The sequence below is a fragment of the Euleptes europaea genome, chromosome 7 (assembly GCF_029931775.1).
Source record: "Euleptes europaea isolate rEulEur1 chromosome 7, rEulEur1.hap1, whole genome shotgun sequence".
Classification (NCBI taxonomy): Eukaryota; Metazoa; Chordata; class Lepidosauria; order Squamata; family Sphaerodactylidae; genus Euleptes; species Euleptes europaea.
The window spans coordinates 59,132,987-59,151,500 of NC_079318.1; the positions used below are offsets into that span (position 1 = coordinate 59,132,987).

General features: G+C 42.2%; 1 protein-coding gene across 2 annotated transcripts in view; it reads left to right on the forward strand.

Annotated features, from left to right (window-relative positions):
* Positions 1–18,514, forward strand: part of PRKCE (protein kinase C epsilon) — a 368,565-nt gene that overhangs the window by 338,153 nt on the left and 11,898 nt on the right. For both annotated transcript variants that reach the window (XM_056852427.1, XM_056852428.1), the window contains exons 12-14: positions 9,127–9,265; positions 11,953–12,141; positions 15,102–15,248. In XM_056852427.1, coding sequence (XP_056708405.1) covers positions 9,127–9,265; positions 11,953–12,141; positions 15,102–15,248 — 475 coding nt within the window. The remainder of the gene's footprint in view (positions 1–9,126; positions 9,266–11,952; positions 12,142–15,101; positions 15,249–18,514) is intronic.

Consider the following 18,514-nt stretch of genomic DNA (forward strand, 5'->3'; position numbering starts at 1 on the left):
AACTCAGAACCCTCCTCTATATGACAGCCCTTCAAGTACTTGAACGTGGTTATCATATCCCCTCTCGGTCGTCTCCTCTTCAGGCTAAACATACCCAGCTCCTTCAACCTTTCCTCATAGGACTTGGTCTCCAGACCCTTCACCATCTGTGTTGCCCTTCTCTGGACACGTTCCAGCTTGTCTACATCTTTCTTAAATTGTGGTGCCCAAAACTGAATACAGTACTCTAGTTGAGGTCTAACCAGAGCAGAGTAAAGCGATACCATCACTTCGCGTGATCTGGACACTATACTTCTGTTGATGCAGCCCAAGACTGCATTTGCCCTCTATTCCTTCATCCAAATCATTTATAAAGATGTTGAATTTATAATTTACTTTTGTCCGTCAGGAATCTTTGTGATTATTTTGTTTCCCTAAAAATAGTATCTTGGTGATGGGTGTGGGAGGAGCTAATAGTCTTTCTGGCACTGTCTCTCTCAGAAAGCTCAAAGCAGAAGATGAGAGGTATTACTTTGACCACTTTTTAGCAGTACTTGGTACCAGCCCTTTCTAGTTTACTTTTGCCCCTGGTTGATGGGCTCACATTCTCCCTTGCATACCGCTAGGAAACAAAATGCTTCCCCTTTCATTGCAAACCATATTCTTTCATCCAAATCACAAAACATGGGTTGTTCTCCACCCTCCAAACCAGGATTTCAGATTATGATTTCATCCTGCAGAGATTAAACCGTGGTTCACAATTAGGATGGAATCACAAACTGGGGGTTACCTTGGAAGCACTGCATTTCTTAGCTATGCACAAGGAGAGGGGAGAGGAAGTGCGCCAGGCCAGGCTCATTCCTGTAATGGCAAAGCTTGCATTACTTGTGAATGATGCTACTATCTGTCTGGCTTCCTGCCTTCTCGTCTGTACTCAAAATATTCATTAAGAAGAAGAGTTGGTTTTTATACCCCACTTTTTTCTACCTTTAACAAGTCTCAGAGTGGCTTACAATCGTCTTTTCTTCCCCTCCTCACAACAGACACTTTGTGAGGTAGATGAGGCTGAGAGAGTTCTAAGAGAACTGTGACTAGCCCAAGGTCACGCAGCAGGCTTCATGGGGAGGAGAGGGGGAGTCAAACCCTGCTGTCCAGATTAGAGCCCACCACTCTTCACCACTATGACAAGCTGGCTCTCTTATTAAGAAATAATTATTATTTAGAAATAAATACACACCAAATAGACAATCCGATATTGTAGATTAAAAGTAAAGCCTCCAGTGTGTTCATTTTGACAGACTGTATACAGGGTGCCCTGGAACATGCTATTTCTCAAGGAAGTGAACCACCACAAAACATTGGGGTTAGTATCAGTATACATTCAGAGTGGTGTAGTGGTTAAGAGGAGTGGTTTGGTTTGGGTACAACAACCAAGTAGCTGCCACAGGAGGAGGAGCCAACCACAGAATATCAGGAACTGAGGTTCTCCATAACTCTTAATAGTCACTCATCAACAGTTCAGGCAGAAACTCTGCTTAAGAGGATGCCTTTTCAAATAAATTCTTTTAATTTTCTTGCTTGCACACAGCTTAAATTCAGTCATGTAGTCAAAATCCTTGTGCTGTGGTGGCAGCTTCTGCCAAAGCAATGGTTTTTTTTTGTTTAAATCTGCACAGCCAGTCAGAAACCCTGCTGGGCAAAAAACACCCATAGTCCTACCCACTTTCTAAAAACACTTGGTGGACACCAAGAAAGGTGTTGGAAGGCACTATTGGCAACACAGAGGGGGCCTCTGTCCTAAGGTCTAAAAAAAAGTAGGAGTCTTGTCTTCATTGGTATCAATCACCATAACTAAGGGGACAGGGAAGTAATACACTCACCATGTTTGTATTGATGGTGGCTCGTTAGCACTCTGCTTTCAGCCAACTCAAACTTGAAGGCTTTACATCTGGTGCAGATGATTGGCAACCCCACACAATCATCTGCAGGACAGTGCAGGGCAACTAGTGATCTTGTAGCTCCCAGATGTCATATGGAGATGCCATTAATATAAAGCAGAAGTCCATGTAGAACTTATATATGTGACTTGCAATCTTGAGATCACAAAAGTACAAAAACAGGGTTGCTACAATCAGGTAAATGAGGAGTTGGTTGTACAGGCCCCAAATGAAGGCAAATATTTATAACTTTGATACTTCTACATACCTGCAAATGATTGTGAGCAATTGCATGGGGCTACTGACTGTCTGAAATGGGCCTTATGCTGGGGAGGACATGCTTACATCTCTTATTAGCCGCTACTTTTGGATCTTTAGGCTAGTCTGAATCCCATTTTGAGAAGGACGCTAATCCTCTGAGCTACTTGTTTGAATAGTTCAAATATATTAGGTATAGTTTCCAGACTATTCGTTTCAAAATAGTTCTCCTTACTCAGTTTCCTCAAAGGCTTGAAGAGCCATGGCTGGCCACTGGATACAACGGCTTCCCTTTTGGCAACTCTCTTCAGTTTCCTTAGATCAAGTAAGATCGCCAATGATTCATACCCATGCTGTGCTGCCTAGTCTCAAAATCATTGACTGCAACCCGACTATTTTTAAAGCAATAGAAGTTGTTCTGTTTTCATTGCTTTTCTTCTTTTTATAATGAGATGGTAAAAGGCATCAAATATCTGGATACTCCAGTACTCCAGTTTCCCTAGAAAACCATGCTTTTAAAGTCCAGCCACTGTTTTGCTTTGCATTGAATCCTCATCATTAGTCTTCCATTAGTTTGCAAGATATGCTCATTTGACATTTTATCTATGCACGTACTCAAAGCACCTGAACAAAACAAGCAATGGGTTGTTTGATAAGTCAAATTAACCTTTTCAGCGAATCTGAATGTAAAATTCAACAACAATATGTCTATAGATAAATTTGGCCTCTGAGGACATGCTGACCTTATTTTTAAGCATTCAACCATCACACTTGATCGGGTTAGAATTTCTTAGCGTCATACCATCCTTTCATCATCTTTCATCATGTGGCTTTTTTTCCAGGTAACTTTCTTCTTAGCTGTTTTGCTTGAAAGGATTAAAACCATACACAGGAAAAAAAAGTTCTCATTTTACACCTCACTTCCTCTTCTCTTGAGAATTTATTTTATTTATTTGATCATAGGCACAGACCAACTTACTGTCCAATCTCTTTTTCCTAATAAATAAGTAAAGAGTACATGGCTCTGTGCCCTTAAGGTAAAGCTACCTGAATAAATAAATTCCGTTCTTGGCAACGCTATTGACTCCACTGGACCACTAAGGGAAGAGTTTGATACACTGAGGTCCTATTAAAATATTAATGATGTTACCTGAGGGCCACCCGAAAGTATTCCCTTATGACAGCATTTGATGTGGTGGGCCAACACTTGAACACCTCTTGCCAGCCTCAAGCCCACAAAGGTCTTGACCTGGCAACATGAGTAATGTTAGACAGGGATTCATCCTGTATGCCACTATGGAACTCTGGCCAGAAACATCAGCAATTTTATCCTACCAGCAGCCTGAACAGCCCTGACTAGCCTGATCTTATCAGAGCTTGGAAGCTAAGCAGGGGTGGCCACAGTTAGTACTTGGATGGGAAGACTGGAGTTGCTAGTCACAGTTCTCTGAACTCTCTCAGCCCCACCTACCTCACAAGGTGTATGTTGTGGGGAGAGGAAGGGAAGGAGATTGTAAGGTGGTTTGATACCCTTCTTCTTCTGCTTCTTCTATGTAGAAGAAGGCAATAGCAAACCATCTTTGCTCATCTCTTGCCTTGAAAACCCCATTGTCCTGGGGTTGCCAGAAGTCAGTTGCAACTTAACAGCACACAATTATTAGAATAGACCAGATCAGTTGCTTGTCCACAATACTAAAACCTTGCAGATCAGTCTTGCTTTCTAGCCTGAGCATCTAGAAGACTCAGTTCTTGCTGTCCCTTAATGGTTTACAGATACTACCTTTGCCTTAAAAAGGTAAAGGTCCCCTGTGCAAACACCAGGTCATTCCTGACCCATGGGGTGACGTCACATCCCGACGTTTACTAGGCAGACTTTGTTTACGGGGTGGTTTACCAGTGCCTTCCCCAGTCATCTTCCCTTTACCCCCAGCAAGCTAGGTACTCATTTTACCGACCTCGGAAGGATGGAAGGCTGAGTCAACCTTGAGCCGGCTACCTGAAACCGACTTCCGTCGGGATCGAACTCAGGTCGTGAGCAGAGCTTGGACTGCAGTACTGCAGCTTACCACTCTGTGCCATGGGGCTCTTACTTTTGCCTTGCCTTGCCCTAAACTCAATACAGTCCAGGTCTGAGAAGAGACAGCCTGATTATGCAGCAGTCTTGTGATCCTTGTATAGGTCTGCTGGACTTGGACCACTGGTCTGAACCAGCAAGGCATCTTTTATGTCTCTGTGCTAATACTAACACTGGCATGGAGATCCTGTGCCATTGGGCTGTTGATACACACAATCCTGTCAGCTCCTTATCCTTATTTTGATGTCACTGAGTACTTTCATGAATATAATAGTGAATGGTGCTATCTGGAAATATTCCATATTTATTGAAAATGGAAGCAAAAGAGGTCCGCAGACTCTCTTTTTGCTACTCTTCTTTTCTCCAAACTGATTTCATCGACAGATTTTTGGTGGAAGAAGAAGAGTTGGTTTTTATATGCTAACCTTCTCTACCACTTAAAGAAGAATCAAACCGGCTTACAATCACCTTCCCCTCCCCACAACAGACACCCTGTGAGGTAGGTAGGGCTGAGAGGGCTCTAAAGAGCTGTGACTAGCCCAAGGTCACCCAGCTGGTTTCATGAGTAGGAGTGGGGAAACCGACCCAGTTCACCAGATTAGTGTCTGCCACTCATGTGGAGGCATGGGGAATCAAACCATGTTCTCCAGATCAGAGACCACCGCTCTTAACTACTAGACCACGCTGGCAGAGGCATGGATTTCTATGCCTATCTAGTTTGACCCTTATATTATCTTTAACTGTCCTTCACTTAGACATGTACTAATAAATTATGATTTCAAATTGGTTTACATGATAAAAAAATACCAATTCTACATATATAAAGAAACTGCCATAATAATTTATTCTGGAAAGAATACTGGGGACAAAACAAGCATCATGTGGGAGATGTGTCATTGGATGTCCTGATGTTCTGAATTTTACTGACAAGCAACATCTGAGATTTGCTAAATAGATCATAACAGGAGCTCCGGAAAGTCATTTAACCATTCACCTTCACCACAGTATTTCCCAAATTCCATTCCCTTCACAAAGCTGTTGTTAGCCTCACTGGGGAAAAAGACAGATGCCTGCCTCCTTTTCCCAATAAGCGTTATCGACTGTGTGGAATAGTGGATAGGGTGTTAGACTAGGATCTGGGAGACCAAGGTCTGTAGCCCACTGCCATTGAAACTCGCTGGGTGAGCTTGGGCCAGTCACACACTGTCAGCCTAACTTACCTCACAGGTCAGGCTGTGCACATTGACTTTACCGACCCGAAAATAAACCCGAAAAAAGGTATTTCAGCTTTTTCCAGATTTATTTAGGGCTGAATATTGAAATACAAAATAAAGCCTGGACCGAATACCCGATCACCGAATCAGTCGAAAAAGTATTCGGCTGATGGCCTTTGGCTTTCCCAAGGCTCTTCTCTAAGAGGATTTTTTAAAGAGCTCCTGTTGGGGCATTTTCAGAGGTAGAGTTACCAAATTTTCAGGGTAGCTGCAAGGGACTCTCCTTGCATGAACCCTGAGATTTGGTAAAGTTTGAGTCAGGGAGTCCAGTTTTATGGGCTCCTGGTCACCCCCTTCTCTTCTGCTTTTCTGTGAAGGGGCCCACCTCTTCAAGGGTCCATAAAATCAGACTCCCTGACCCAAACTTTACCAAACTTCGGGGTTCATGCAAGGAGAGTCTCTTGCAACTACCCTGAAAATTTGGAAACTCTACCTCTAAGAATGCCCCACCAGAGTTTCAAAAAACTCCCATAGGCTAAAATAGACCCTTTTTTCCGGGAAAACCTAAAAATTGGGAATACCCATTTACTGTAAATACCCATTTACCGGTATGTGTATATGGCTTATTTCAGGTTTCCCCCCCACACCAAAAAAAAATTGGGTCCAATAAACCGAACCCAAAATTTGCCTTTTTTTGTTTTGCACAGCCCTACTCACAGGATTGCCATGGGTATAATATGAGAAGAGGGAAATTTTGTATGCCAGTTTGGGTCCCCATTGAGGAGAAATGTGGGGATATAAACAAAGTAAATATCAGTATAAACAAAGTAAATATCAGCAGCTTCAGAGGTGTGTTTTAGATAAGAAAAATGGGGCAGATGGAAATAGTTAAATACCTTTCTACCTTGTGGCTTCCATACACCTGGAGGTCTGATAATGGCTCTCCCATGTCACTGTCCCATGTTTTGGCACTCAAAGTAGCCTTATACATGTCTGCCTTAAGTTTAATTTCTAGTTAATAGGGCCAAGCAAACTAGTTTTCAAGAATAGGGATGAAGAAAGTTAAATTGACAAGTGAAAACTATTAGAGCAAACCTTTTTACTCTATTGTAGCCATAACAACAGTCTTGTGGCTCCTTAAAGGTTTTGTGTTTTGTGGCATAGACATTTGTGCCAAAACAGGTGTGGCCAAGACCACACCTCTCATGTGAAATGTAAACTGCATGTACACACAGGGGTATTCTTCATGGAGATTTGCTGCTGTTTCGACGCTGTTTTGCGTTGGAGGCAAATTTTGGTTATTCACTGCAGAGCCGTGTTTTCCCCCACTGAGCAAAATAAGCCGGTTTAAAAGAGAGGCAATCCAAACCACTTCTGTGCCGTACTTTCCAGTAAAAGAGCATTTTGTTGCTCGGATGCCCATGAAGAAATGTTTGCTTCGCTCCCCGGGACGTCTCCTTTCTCCTCCCCCAAGAACGGTGATTGGCTGGGGGAGTTGCCACTCTAACAGCATCGCACCGGCAGGAGGGAGACCCAAAGCAGACTGGCTGCCCCTCTTCAGAAGGGTGATGGGGGTTTTGGCTTGGATTTGCCGCTCTCAGGATGCCCCTCCCCAACACACACACACATAGGATCGCACTGGCAGGAGGGAGACCCAAAGCAGACTGGCTGCCCCTCTTCAGAAGGGTGATGGGGGTTTTGGCTTGGATTTGCCACTCTCAGGATGCCCCTCCCCAACACACACACACATAGGATCGCACCGGCTGGAGGGAGACCCAGAGCAGACTGGCTGCCCCTCTTGAGAAGGGTGACAGGAGTTTTGGCTTGGATTTGCCACTCTCAGGATGCCCCTCCCCAACACACACACACATAGGATCGCACCGGCTGGAGGGAGACCCAGAGCAGACTGGCTGCCCCTCTTCAGAAGGGTGATGGGAGTTTTGGCTTGGATTTGCTGCTCTCGGGATGCCCCCCCCAAACACACACACACAGGATCATGGGAAGAGTAGGCGGGATTAGGCGGATTTGGAGCGGTGAGTCATGAGCGGCAGCAGACGTAAGCAGCGCAGAGAAGTGCGCTGTTTCTCCCGTGAAAAATTGGGATGGGGGGCAAATCTGCACTGCCATGAAAAAGCTATTTAAATCAGTTTATTATTTGCTCCGATTCGAAACCGAAGCAAAATCCACCGTGAAGAATACCCCATAGTGGTAATTCACATTGGGGCCATCCCAGTCAATTTCAGTTCTTGAAACCAGGCTTCCCCTACTGTCATTAGCCTTCTCAATTGTTTGTTAAAATATGGAAATTGTAGGGAAAACTATCACAAGGAATGCAGCTGAGAGGAATGTATTTCTTTGTCAGCACATTATTTGAAGGAAACCCAGTATAACAAGATAAGCCAAACATATGCATTATGCTCAAGCCTGTTGCTTCCAATTGTGAGAAAAGTATCATCTAAACAGATTTTGCAACTCTGTATTACTCTGTTTACATCAGAATGTTTTCAGCTACCAGATTCCAGTATAAGACTTTGTAATTTGTTGTATTGCCTACCAAAGGCATGGATATGTGTTTGTAAGAGAGAGACAGAATATATCTGTGTGCATGTGAGAAAAAGTATATGTGTGTATACATGCACATTCTTTGGCCAATTTTTGACCTGGCAGTCTGATCCCCCTGACTTAGAAGATTTCTCATTGCTTACCAACCTTAAGATTATCATTTACTGTTCCTCAGCAATTCTTGACAAGCTTAATAAACTGCTTGCATGCTGCAAGATGTTGCTACACACAACTGAATCTCAGACCCAATTCATTAAATTCTCTCCCTCCCCCCAAGGTATTTATAATGCCACAACCAGTCAAATTCAACTGCATTGTGTGTGTACAAAGTGCCGTCAAGTCACAGCTGACTTATGGTGACCCCATAGGGTTTTCAAGGCAAGAGACGTTCACTGCAGCCAACCAGATTTGAAGAAATACAGCCAAAAACATTACCATTCCATTTGCACAAGCCAGGCGTTTTCCTTAGGCTGTTTGTTATTGCATATAATTACTCTGTGAATAAACTTTGCCTTTTGCTAGTGTGCTGGTGACCCTTCTTTTGGTCCCCAAGCTAAGCTTGTAAAAGGAGAACAAGAGAGAAGTAATAGATGTTTGTATCCTTTGCTACTCACACTGCAGGCTCTCCATTGAAGGGAGATGGTTGGCGTCAACACAAGGAAACCAACAAAAGGGAGAATGGCTGGTTGTGTACACTTTTCTGTTGAGTTACAAAGGCTGACAGTTACTGACTTGCTCTCTGAGCTAACAAAGTAGTTGGCTGCTCCTTTGAGCAAGTTCTGAGAAGCTCTGTTTCCTGCCTCCATGACTCATAAAACTCTAATCCTACAAAGCGTTAACAGATTTTAAAAAAACATTCAAATGAAACCAACATGAAATGAGGGGAGATCGGCAACAATAAGAAACTACTTTGGGGTGGGGGGTTCAAGGAAATAGGTGGGACCAAGGGTCCAAACAGATGAGGTGCTCAGAGATCTGTGACTGGCTCTTCCCAATGCCTTTAAATGCCCAATTACAACTGCATGTGGAAGGGTGGATAATGAAGACTTTGCCTCTTGGCCAGTCAGTAAGTTGTAATCTTTTTGCTTCTATCTAATTCTAGGGACCTGAAACTGGACAACATTCTTCTTGATGCAGAAGGTCACTGCAAACTGGCTGACTTTGGAATGTGTAAGGAAGGGATCTTGAATGGAGTAACTACTACTACCTTTTGTGGAACACCAGATTACATTGCTCCAGAGGTATCACACATTGTATTTCAGTGCATGGGAGAATAATTTTGACAACACATTTGCAGAAAAATATCAGTTCATACCCTGTGGCTTTGCTGCCAGATTAATTCCACATGATTATCTTGTACATGTTGTTGACTTTGTGACAGGAGTCCCACAGGACCTGGGATTACATGAGTCTTCCCCACATGAGACTGTAGCAATTTTGATAACCTCTGCAACATATTTTTATGTTATTGAGATTGTAGGAGTTACTGCAGTTGCATGTACATAATTTTTTCTGGTTGATGTGTTCAGTACACATGTGGGGCCCCTAATATGCAAAACATCCTCTACATGTGTATGGTCAGACCTTGTCACTGGGGCAATTATTTTGGGATTGAATGGTTAGTGTATAGCTAGCAGTGGACTCTGATCTGGAGCAGTGGCTCAGATCTGGAGAACCAGGTTTGATTCCCCACTCCTCCACATGAGTGGCGGAGACTAATCTGGTGAACTGGATTTGTTTCCCCACTCCTACACATGAAGACAGCTGGGTGACCTTGGGCTAGTCACACTCTCTCAGCCCCACCTACCTCACAGGATTTCTGTTGTGAGGAGAGGAAGGGAAGGGAATTGTAAGCCGGTTTGATTCTTCCTTAAGTGGTAGAGAAAGTCGGCATATAGAAACCAACTCTTCTTCTTCTATACCAGAGTCCTACTCTGATACTGCAGTTAAGAAGGAAAAATGAGAGAAAGAATCTCAAACAAAACTATCTTTATTCCCATAACAAAACGCAGAACTGGAAAAATGAAATGCAAAGGAAACAAAAACACAAAACAATATTGCTATACAGTAGTAATGCAGTCCCGGCAATGCTGCCCTTGGTTGTTGCCTAATTGGGGAATCTAAAGGGAAATAAAAGGGTGAAAGGCAAAACGTATGTTGACTTATCCTGAAGATAAGAGTCCATTGGGGCAAGGGGGAAAACTGATCCAGGATAAAGCATTCTCAGGATGGAAGGAAAAATCCAAAATGAAACCAGTTGTGAAGTTGGGGATCTGAGTCGAGGGATTCAGTAAAAGGGTGAAGGTCTAGTTAATAAGCCGACCATGAATCTGGGGAAGGTGGCCCAGGTACAGAAGCTACGGCAGAGTTGGAGGGGCTTGAAATGCCCCTATATCTTTCGAAGGGTGAGGGACAGGAGGGTACACATCTGGGTGGAAATGGAAGTCAAAATAGGGTCATACAGCAAGATGACTCCAGTGGAGTGATTCAGCTAACTGAGGGGCAGGCCGGCGTGGGCTAGTTTGACAAAGGTTGAACAATGGCTTGATAACCTTCACTAGGCTAGTGAATGAATTACTGGGGAAGGCTGTGGAGTGAAAGGGGTTCTATAGCTTCAGGTCATTATCTAGCAAACTTGAGTCAGTGTCTCCTGGGTGTGAGAGAGCTTATGGAGGCTGAGGACAAAAGGCCTTTAATGACCATCCTATGGGAGTATTCCAGGGAAATTTCTACTAGATCAGGGGCCTCTCCTTTGCTATCAAGCTGAATTATTTTATCCAGGGCTCTGGCAGCTTACTCAGAGGACCTTTGGGTGTGTACGAATATAGGGGACCCTGGGGTGGGGGGCAGCAGCCTTGTTTTCAGCAGCAGGAATATCTCTATGGAATATAGGCATGCCTAAGTCAGAAAAGAAACCAGCCCAAGAACGAAATGTTCAAAGAAAAGAAATAAATGAAACATTCCAGTAGCTACACCATAACAAAATAATTCTGAATGGTTATTCCAGCATTTACCTCTTTTCTTTAGCATGTATCTATTATGCTATTCATATTAATGTTAAGCAGGATGAAGCTGCTTTTTCCTACTATCATTTCCTCTATATGTCCCTTGTGGACCATTCTACATGTCCCCATGGACCAACTACGCTCTTCTAGTTGTTCACCCACTTAAGGTGGCCCTTTTAGCATCTACTAGAGCCCATTCACTTTCTATAGAGGCTCCCACCTTGTGAAACAGGTTCCCCAAGGAAGTGAGGGAATCACCAACTTTAGAGGTTTTTGGGCAGCTCTATGGAAGTCAGTTTCAGGTCACTGGCTCAAGATTGACCATCCTTCAAAGTTCGGTAAAATGAGTCCCCAGATGTCTGGGGAAGGCAATTGCAAACCACCCCGTAAGCTTAGTCTGCCTAGAAAACGTTGTGATGTGACATCACCCCATGGGTCAGTAACAACCCGGTGCTTGCACAGGGGACTACCTTTACCTTTTCCTGCAAGGTCGTTTTATTTGCATGGGCTTTTAATGGGGTTTAAGCTGCAAGCATTTTCTTGGGAAGAAGGGTAAATGTGGTTTTGCTATATTCGTTGTATCTGTATAATTGTAAGCTGTCCTGAGTCACAAGGGAAAGACAGAGCATATCTATTTAAATAACTAAGATCAGTCTCCATCTTGTCATACAAATGGTGTTGCATTGGCTTGGTAAAGTAGTATTTTAATAGATATAGAGGACAAGGTATGCTAAGTATCATGTTACTTATGGATTTCTGAAGAATCGTAGCAGTTTACACGTTTTAAGGTGCAGCAAGGTATAACATGTACCCCATTTCCTTTTCACCTAGCAAGGAATGGGAGTTTCTGACCAGTCTGTCAATCTTGCTCTCTCTGTCTCTCTCCCTCTTTCTCTCTCGGCCTTTCTTGATTTTCCTAACAGATCCTCCAGGAGTTAGAATATGGTCCTTCTGTGGATTGGTGGGCTCTGGGTGTTCTTATGTATGAAATGATGGCTGGTCAACCTCCCTTTGAAGCTGATAATGAAGATGACCTTTTTGAATCCATTCTCCACGATGATGTGTTGTATCCAGTGTGGCTTAGCAAAGAAGCTGTTAGCATTTTGAAAGCTGTAAGTTGGGCTGTTTCTCTCTTTTTATTTTATTTCCTACTTAAAACTGAATTTTCCTGCAGTAGTTTAAGAACAGCCTACCACTGGGAGTTCAACTACAGTTCAGAGTGCCACTGTCATGTAAAATGGGGTCTGGGATGAATTATGCTTCTTGTGGGAACAGGACAAGATGTTTGTGTTCTTTGCAGTTGTATATTGTATAAATGTGTGCTCTTGAGAATCATATTTCAGGAAGAAAAAAACTCTCAAGCAATTTGAATTGTTGTATTGGTCTGATATGGCACACTGCGTGGCTGCTTTAGTGGGGGAAAGATTATGTAATTAAAGAAACTCTGTCTATGTGTTTATGTTAGGCCCCTATCCAGAATACACTGAGCATTCTCACAGTCCAATCCTAAACTGGTCTATTTGGAAGAAAGTCACAATGAGTTGGATTCATACTAATGTTGCCAGGGCACAAGGATTTCTACCCACATGCGCAATTTACCAGCTTCCTCCCTCTTGCGGCAGCCTCAAATGCCCTGAAATAATGTTTCTAGTTATTTCTATGTCATATTCAGTGTCATTAAACTGTGTTTGGTAACCCACAGTATTCCAGCCTACTTGCTAAAAGAAAAAAAAATGATTCTATCATATAATATACTTCATACACTAGTATCTGGAGGTTTCTAAATCTATCACAAGCATGCTTCTAAAAATTATTATAAATTTTAAAATGTGTATGTTTAAAGAAAATTTTGCATTAAATTAAAATTATGTGCACACTGCTCCAAAGTATCTATATATCTAATTCTGAACCTTGCCATAGAGTGTGGATCAAAAATCCATACTACAAGGCCAGGGATGGATGGGAGATTTTTGCAAAAACTTGGGGAAGTTCCAGGTTTGCAGAAAAAAATCTGATATTAAAATACATGGTACTGTTAAACCTCCCCAAACTCTTAGAAGCAATGTCTACCTTAAGAATACTACCTCAAAATCTCAGTGGCCATTTTGGAGGTTGCTAGGTGACTGACTCTGTGCCTTGGTAAGTGTAGGTGGGAGACTGGAAAAGGTTTTTGAAAAAGGATAAAAGGAAAGATGGAAGAAGGGAAAGGGGAGGGGATAAAGCTGAAAGGGGGAAAAGAAGAAAATGGGAGGTAGGTAGGATAGAAGAAAAGGAGAGATGCTGCAGGAGGGAGGAGGCAGGAAAGGTGAAGGTGGGGGAGACAGCTAAAGGTGTGTGGGTGGGTAAGAGGAAGGGAGAGAAGGATGCAGAGAAAGGAAGGAAACTAAGGGAGCTGCCAGAAAAGTGGAGACAGGGGCGGGGAATACAGGGGAAATGAGATCCCTCACAATCATGTTGATATATTGTAAATCTACATTAACTCAAATGTATAATTTTCTTGACGCCTTAAAAGTGCTCTTGGGAACTCTCGTTCTGTGCGGTTCCTGAGGACTCTCTCTCAAAGATTTCTAGCCCTCTCACAAAGTTGCTGTCAGCAGTTGTTGACTTTGTAAGAGCTCTGTGTCCTTGACACATGTTCAACTGGATTGGAGCCCTAGTTTAAATTTTTATCAAGGCTTAGGAATTTACTGCTTCTAATATTTGAAGCAGCCCTAACTCAGTTGATTTCACTGAGGGGGAACATCCACATATTGTTTCAGATCTTAATCATGAATCAGCTGAGATCAATAGAGTTACGTAATATGGGAAGAATCCTGGTCCATTGCGTTTAGCCCCCACCCCCCAGAAAACTTTTGCTGTAGTTTTAAGTTTAGCTTAGTGTTTGAAACTTGTGCCCGTTGTCTTGTACTTGTAGCTGCATTCAGTTAACAGGAGAGCAGGAAGACCAGAGGAAATGTAGGGGCGTCTGTGTACTTGACTGCCAAATATTAACAAGGGATTAGTTTTGGAACCTTTGGTTTCCTCACATTGTATTCTTAAACACAGATTTTGTTCTTCAGGCACTGTAAATCAGAGCCCTAACAAGATTTTAAAATGCAGTTTTAAGTAGCTTTGGAAGAATGTTTGTTTTCTGTTCAACTTTATTTTATTTAAAAAATTCTTTTTAAAAAAGACAAAGTTAAAATCCTCATAGTCTTCCCATTAATTTCAGATTTTTGTTGCCAATGTTTCAGTCTCAAAGATCAGGATATAAGTTATTAAACTGTCTAAATAACTCATGACTTTCCTGGAATTTGAAATCTTTTTGTAGGGTCGATTAGTGTTACAGCACATGCATTGCCTGCAGAAGATCCCAGATTCAAATCCTCAGTATCATCAGCTAAGGGTCTTAGATAGCTGTGCTAGAAACGTTCTCCACCTCTGGCCCTGAAGAGGTATTGTAAATCTACTACCAGGAGTAGACAGCAGTAGGCTCAATGATCTGGCTCCATATAAGGCAGCTTCATATGGTTGTATGTGTTAATGGTTGTAAAGGAGAATGCCTTTCCCTTAGCACTGAGGAAGCCTTACTGGCAGATGGCATCACCCTGAATCAGGTGTAATCTTCAGAGTTACACTGCAGTATGTAGCAGAAAGAGTGGAATGATAGCTAGTCTTCAGGTCTGTGTGCGAGTCGTGAATGCAACAAACCCATGTTTGGAAACATATATCCTATTGCTGCACTCATCAGACAACCAGAATTGTTTGTGGTTGGTTGCTGTGTAACGTGTGAAATTACCATATTTGGCCTGAGGAAGACTGCATTGAAAGATACCTCAAGTTAACCTGGAATATTTATTCTTAGTTAAGTCAGATAAACACAGGTTCTGATTTGCTTGCAGACTGCAGCGACAGGGCAGCGAGCAGTACCAGAAACACCACCCTTCAGGGAAGCACGTCCTTCAGCTGAATCTTTTGGAGGGTCTTCCCTCCTCTCCCAGAACCTTGACCTACTGCTCTTTAACCACCTCTCTGGTGCAATTTGCCACCAGTTCATTAACATTTGGTATTTAAATTTGTGTTTCCTCTCCAGTTCATGACAAAGAATCCAAATAAGCGACTTGGCTGTGTGGCATCACAGAATGGCGAGGACGCCATTAAACAGCACCCCTTCTTCAAGGAAATTGACTGGGTTCTTCTAGAACAAAAGAAAATCAAACCACCCTTCAAACCTCGGATTGTAAGTAGCAATCTGAGTATTTGTGTGTGTGTGTGTGTGTGAGAGAGAGAGAGAACTTGACTGAAATATGTCAACGCTGATTTCCTTTATCATATTAAGACTGTAATACTTTCATAGAATTGAAAAAGCAAAATAGCTAAAGTTAAGCAGTGTGCCAAAAAGAGTAAAGCTGATGGGTACTTCAGAGGTGAGTCTCAGGATCATGATAAGCATTCAATCTGTTTTCATTACAAACTCAAGAACTCATTGAATCCTCTTTGCTCCAAGTGAGTTCTCACAGGCAGTCACTGCTGTTGTCATTTGATAGCCTCACCATCTAAAACTGCCCAGTTTTAAAGGGATCAGGCATCCCAGACCATCACCTCTTATCATGCCATGAGGGAAAGAATGGCTAAGATACTTATATGTTGTGCCTCATCCATCAAACATTCATCTAAATGTGAGAATACATCCACAATATAGAATGATATCTCTGGCTGGAAAATGTTCCTCATCCTGGAATATGCATTCTTTCCAAATATAATGCAACAGTCTATGAATAATGGAACAGTTTGGACTGTATGCTTTGAGAGCCAGGTTCTTGGTTTGTAGTATACACATTACCTATAAAAATTAAGAGAAAGTCAAAAAGAATTCATCGTGGTCCAGTTGAAGGACATGTATATGGAATGCTTCAATGTTTTTTAAGCAAACTTACCTATTGGCAAACCATACAAAGCCAAGCAAAAACTTTTCAGATTTCTTTCTTTTCCTCTCAATTTAAATCATATTTATTTTGACTTTAATTTATTTAGTAGCAGTTTATAAGTTTTGTGGAAGCGAGCAATTAGACGTCATGCCCCAATATCCTCTTCGCCATAGAGCAGCCACTGGTGCACATAAGTGCATTTTTAAATGAGTTTTTGAATACTTTTGTCCTTCTTTCAGTTGTTTCTTATTTATTGCACTGATGGTGGTTATTTTTTCTTGTTAACTAATGAAGATTCTAAATTAGAGCACCAATGATTGCAGCTCGTTGTGCTGTGAACACAGAAGTCCACTGGAGACTTTTTTAGACTGTCCTTCAGTTTCTGTTGAGCATGAATATATTATATCTGGGGATAAAGTACATTTCCTTCTATTCCTAAAAAGAATATATAGTTACTCAGATGTAACCTGAATATATATATATATATCTTCCATGATAGATAGATAGATAGATAGATAGATAGATAGATAGATAGATAGATAGATAGATCTGCCATTATATATATATCTTCCATTATTCCCAACCAAAGAGCTAGCTGATGCATGATCATTTTGATTGTGGCGTGAAGTATTGACTTTCATGTAAGAATACGATTCATCCCTGCAGATAAAACTTTTCATATTTCCCTGTGTCTCCTCAAGCACATTAGAGGCAGTTCTCACTTTCAGTCAACAGCCAAGAACTGGCGAGTAACCGAATGAGGAGAGAAATTAACTCTGAAGACAGTGTTTTGAAGGAGGCGAAAGGACTTTGAGCGCACATTCTGGAATCTGTTATTATAGCAGCGACTGTGTATTTCAGTCCCTTTGACTAAACTTAGAGGGTTGTTTGTCTTCAGCCTAAGTCATGTTGTTGCACCCTCACCACATTGCTTGAACTATCGACAGTCGATGCTTTCCATCTGTTATTTACACTCTGTATTCTTCACACTTGATTTTATTTTACCAATTGGTGTCATTTGATTACAAGCAAAGCTGTTTGTCCTGTATTGGTTTCTGTCCTATTCTAACCCTCTCTTGTGCCCAAGTTAGTCAGAAACCTTTTGGTAAAAACAGCAATAGGAGCTTAATGCAGAGTGAACTCACTTGCATTCCTCTGTGATTGTTTTCTATTTTTCCTATACCAGGTAATGATGAAGCATGTCATTTCCTGGCACTTATTTCATATGTTCTTTCCCCTCTAGCATGATTTCTCATCCTTGATCTTATGAACACTAAGTCAAGGTTGGCACTGATTCCAGCCTTGCCAGACAGGAGGGAAGTTGTGCATAAAGTTGGAAGTGCAACACTTCTGTGCATTTGTCTGTGGCTTCAACATCCTGCAGCTTTAATGGTCAGACACAGAAGTGTCTGGGTGCTTCCCCTGTAGCCCTGGGAGTTCTTTTGGGTGACAGAAACTACTTTACCCTGTTGTCTGTCTCTGCTGGACTTGATCAGCACCCTAGGTCCAGTGCAAAAAAGTAAAGCACTACACTAGGGTTGGCAACCTCCAGGTACTAGCTGAAGATCTTCTGCTATTATAACTGATATCCAGCTTATAGAGATCAGTTCACCTGGAGAAAATGGCCACTTTGGCAATTAGAATCTATGGCATTGAAGTCCTTACCCTCCCCCAAACCCCACCCTCAGGCTCCTCCCCAAAAATCTCCAGGTGTTTCCCAATCAGGAGCTGGCAACCCTATACTACACTGGGGTATAATTTCTCTTACCATAGCCTTATTAACTGTTTCTGCAGGATCCATGCTGGCTTCTTGCTCTCCATATCCATGTGAGGTGGTGTATTTGGTCCCTACCCCACCACTCAGTATTCTCTTTCATTAATCCTTCAAATGTTAGGAGAACCCATAAACAACTTTCTGAGAAAAAGAAAGGAAGTAACAGGTACTTTGAGGCCTTACAGTCAGATGGAACACCATGGACTAGTAGTTGAACTAGTAGTGGGGGAGATCAGATCATTCAGCCATTATATGTTCTGTGGGCCATCCATTCTTAGCCTAAACTATTTCATGGGATCATTGGGAAATTAAAATGAAGAAGAGAAGAGCTCTATATGCCACCCTGAGCTTGCTGCAGGAAGGATGAGGTTAAAAAAAAGTACATGAATCCTTCAACCACCACTCTGTTTGCTTTGGCTGAGTGTTGTTCCTTTGAATAAATACAGCACATAGTAAAAGCAACAGGTACATACAACGTGTCTGGAAGTGAAGTCAAGGTTGTGTATTTGAAACTCTTGAACAGGTGTCCTGGGATTGGTATAAGTGGTACTAAGTCCCACAATTGCTGTAGGCCATCTCTCCCCATCAGTGTCCTGGTTGATGCTCATAATACAGGCACAGATGTCTTTGCACCCCCTACAGCCAATTACACTGTTTCAAGGTGTTCTTATTTTCTTTCCTGGCCACAGATAATCATGGGGCACAACCAGTTCTGTAATTAGGGTTGCCAACCTCCAGGTAATAGCTGGAGATCTCCTGCTGTTACAACTGATCTCCAATCGATAGAGATCAGGTCACCTGGAG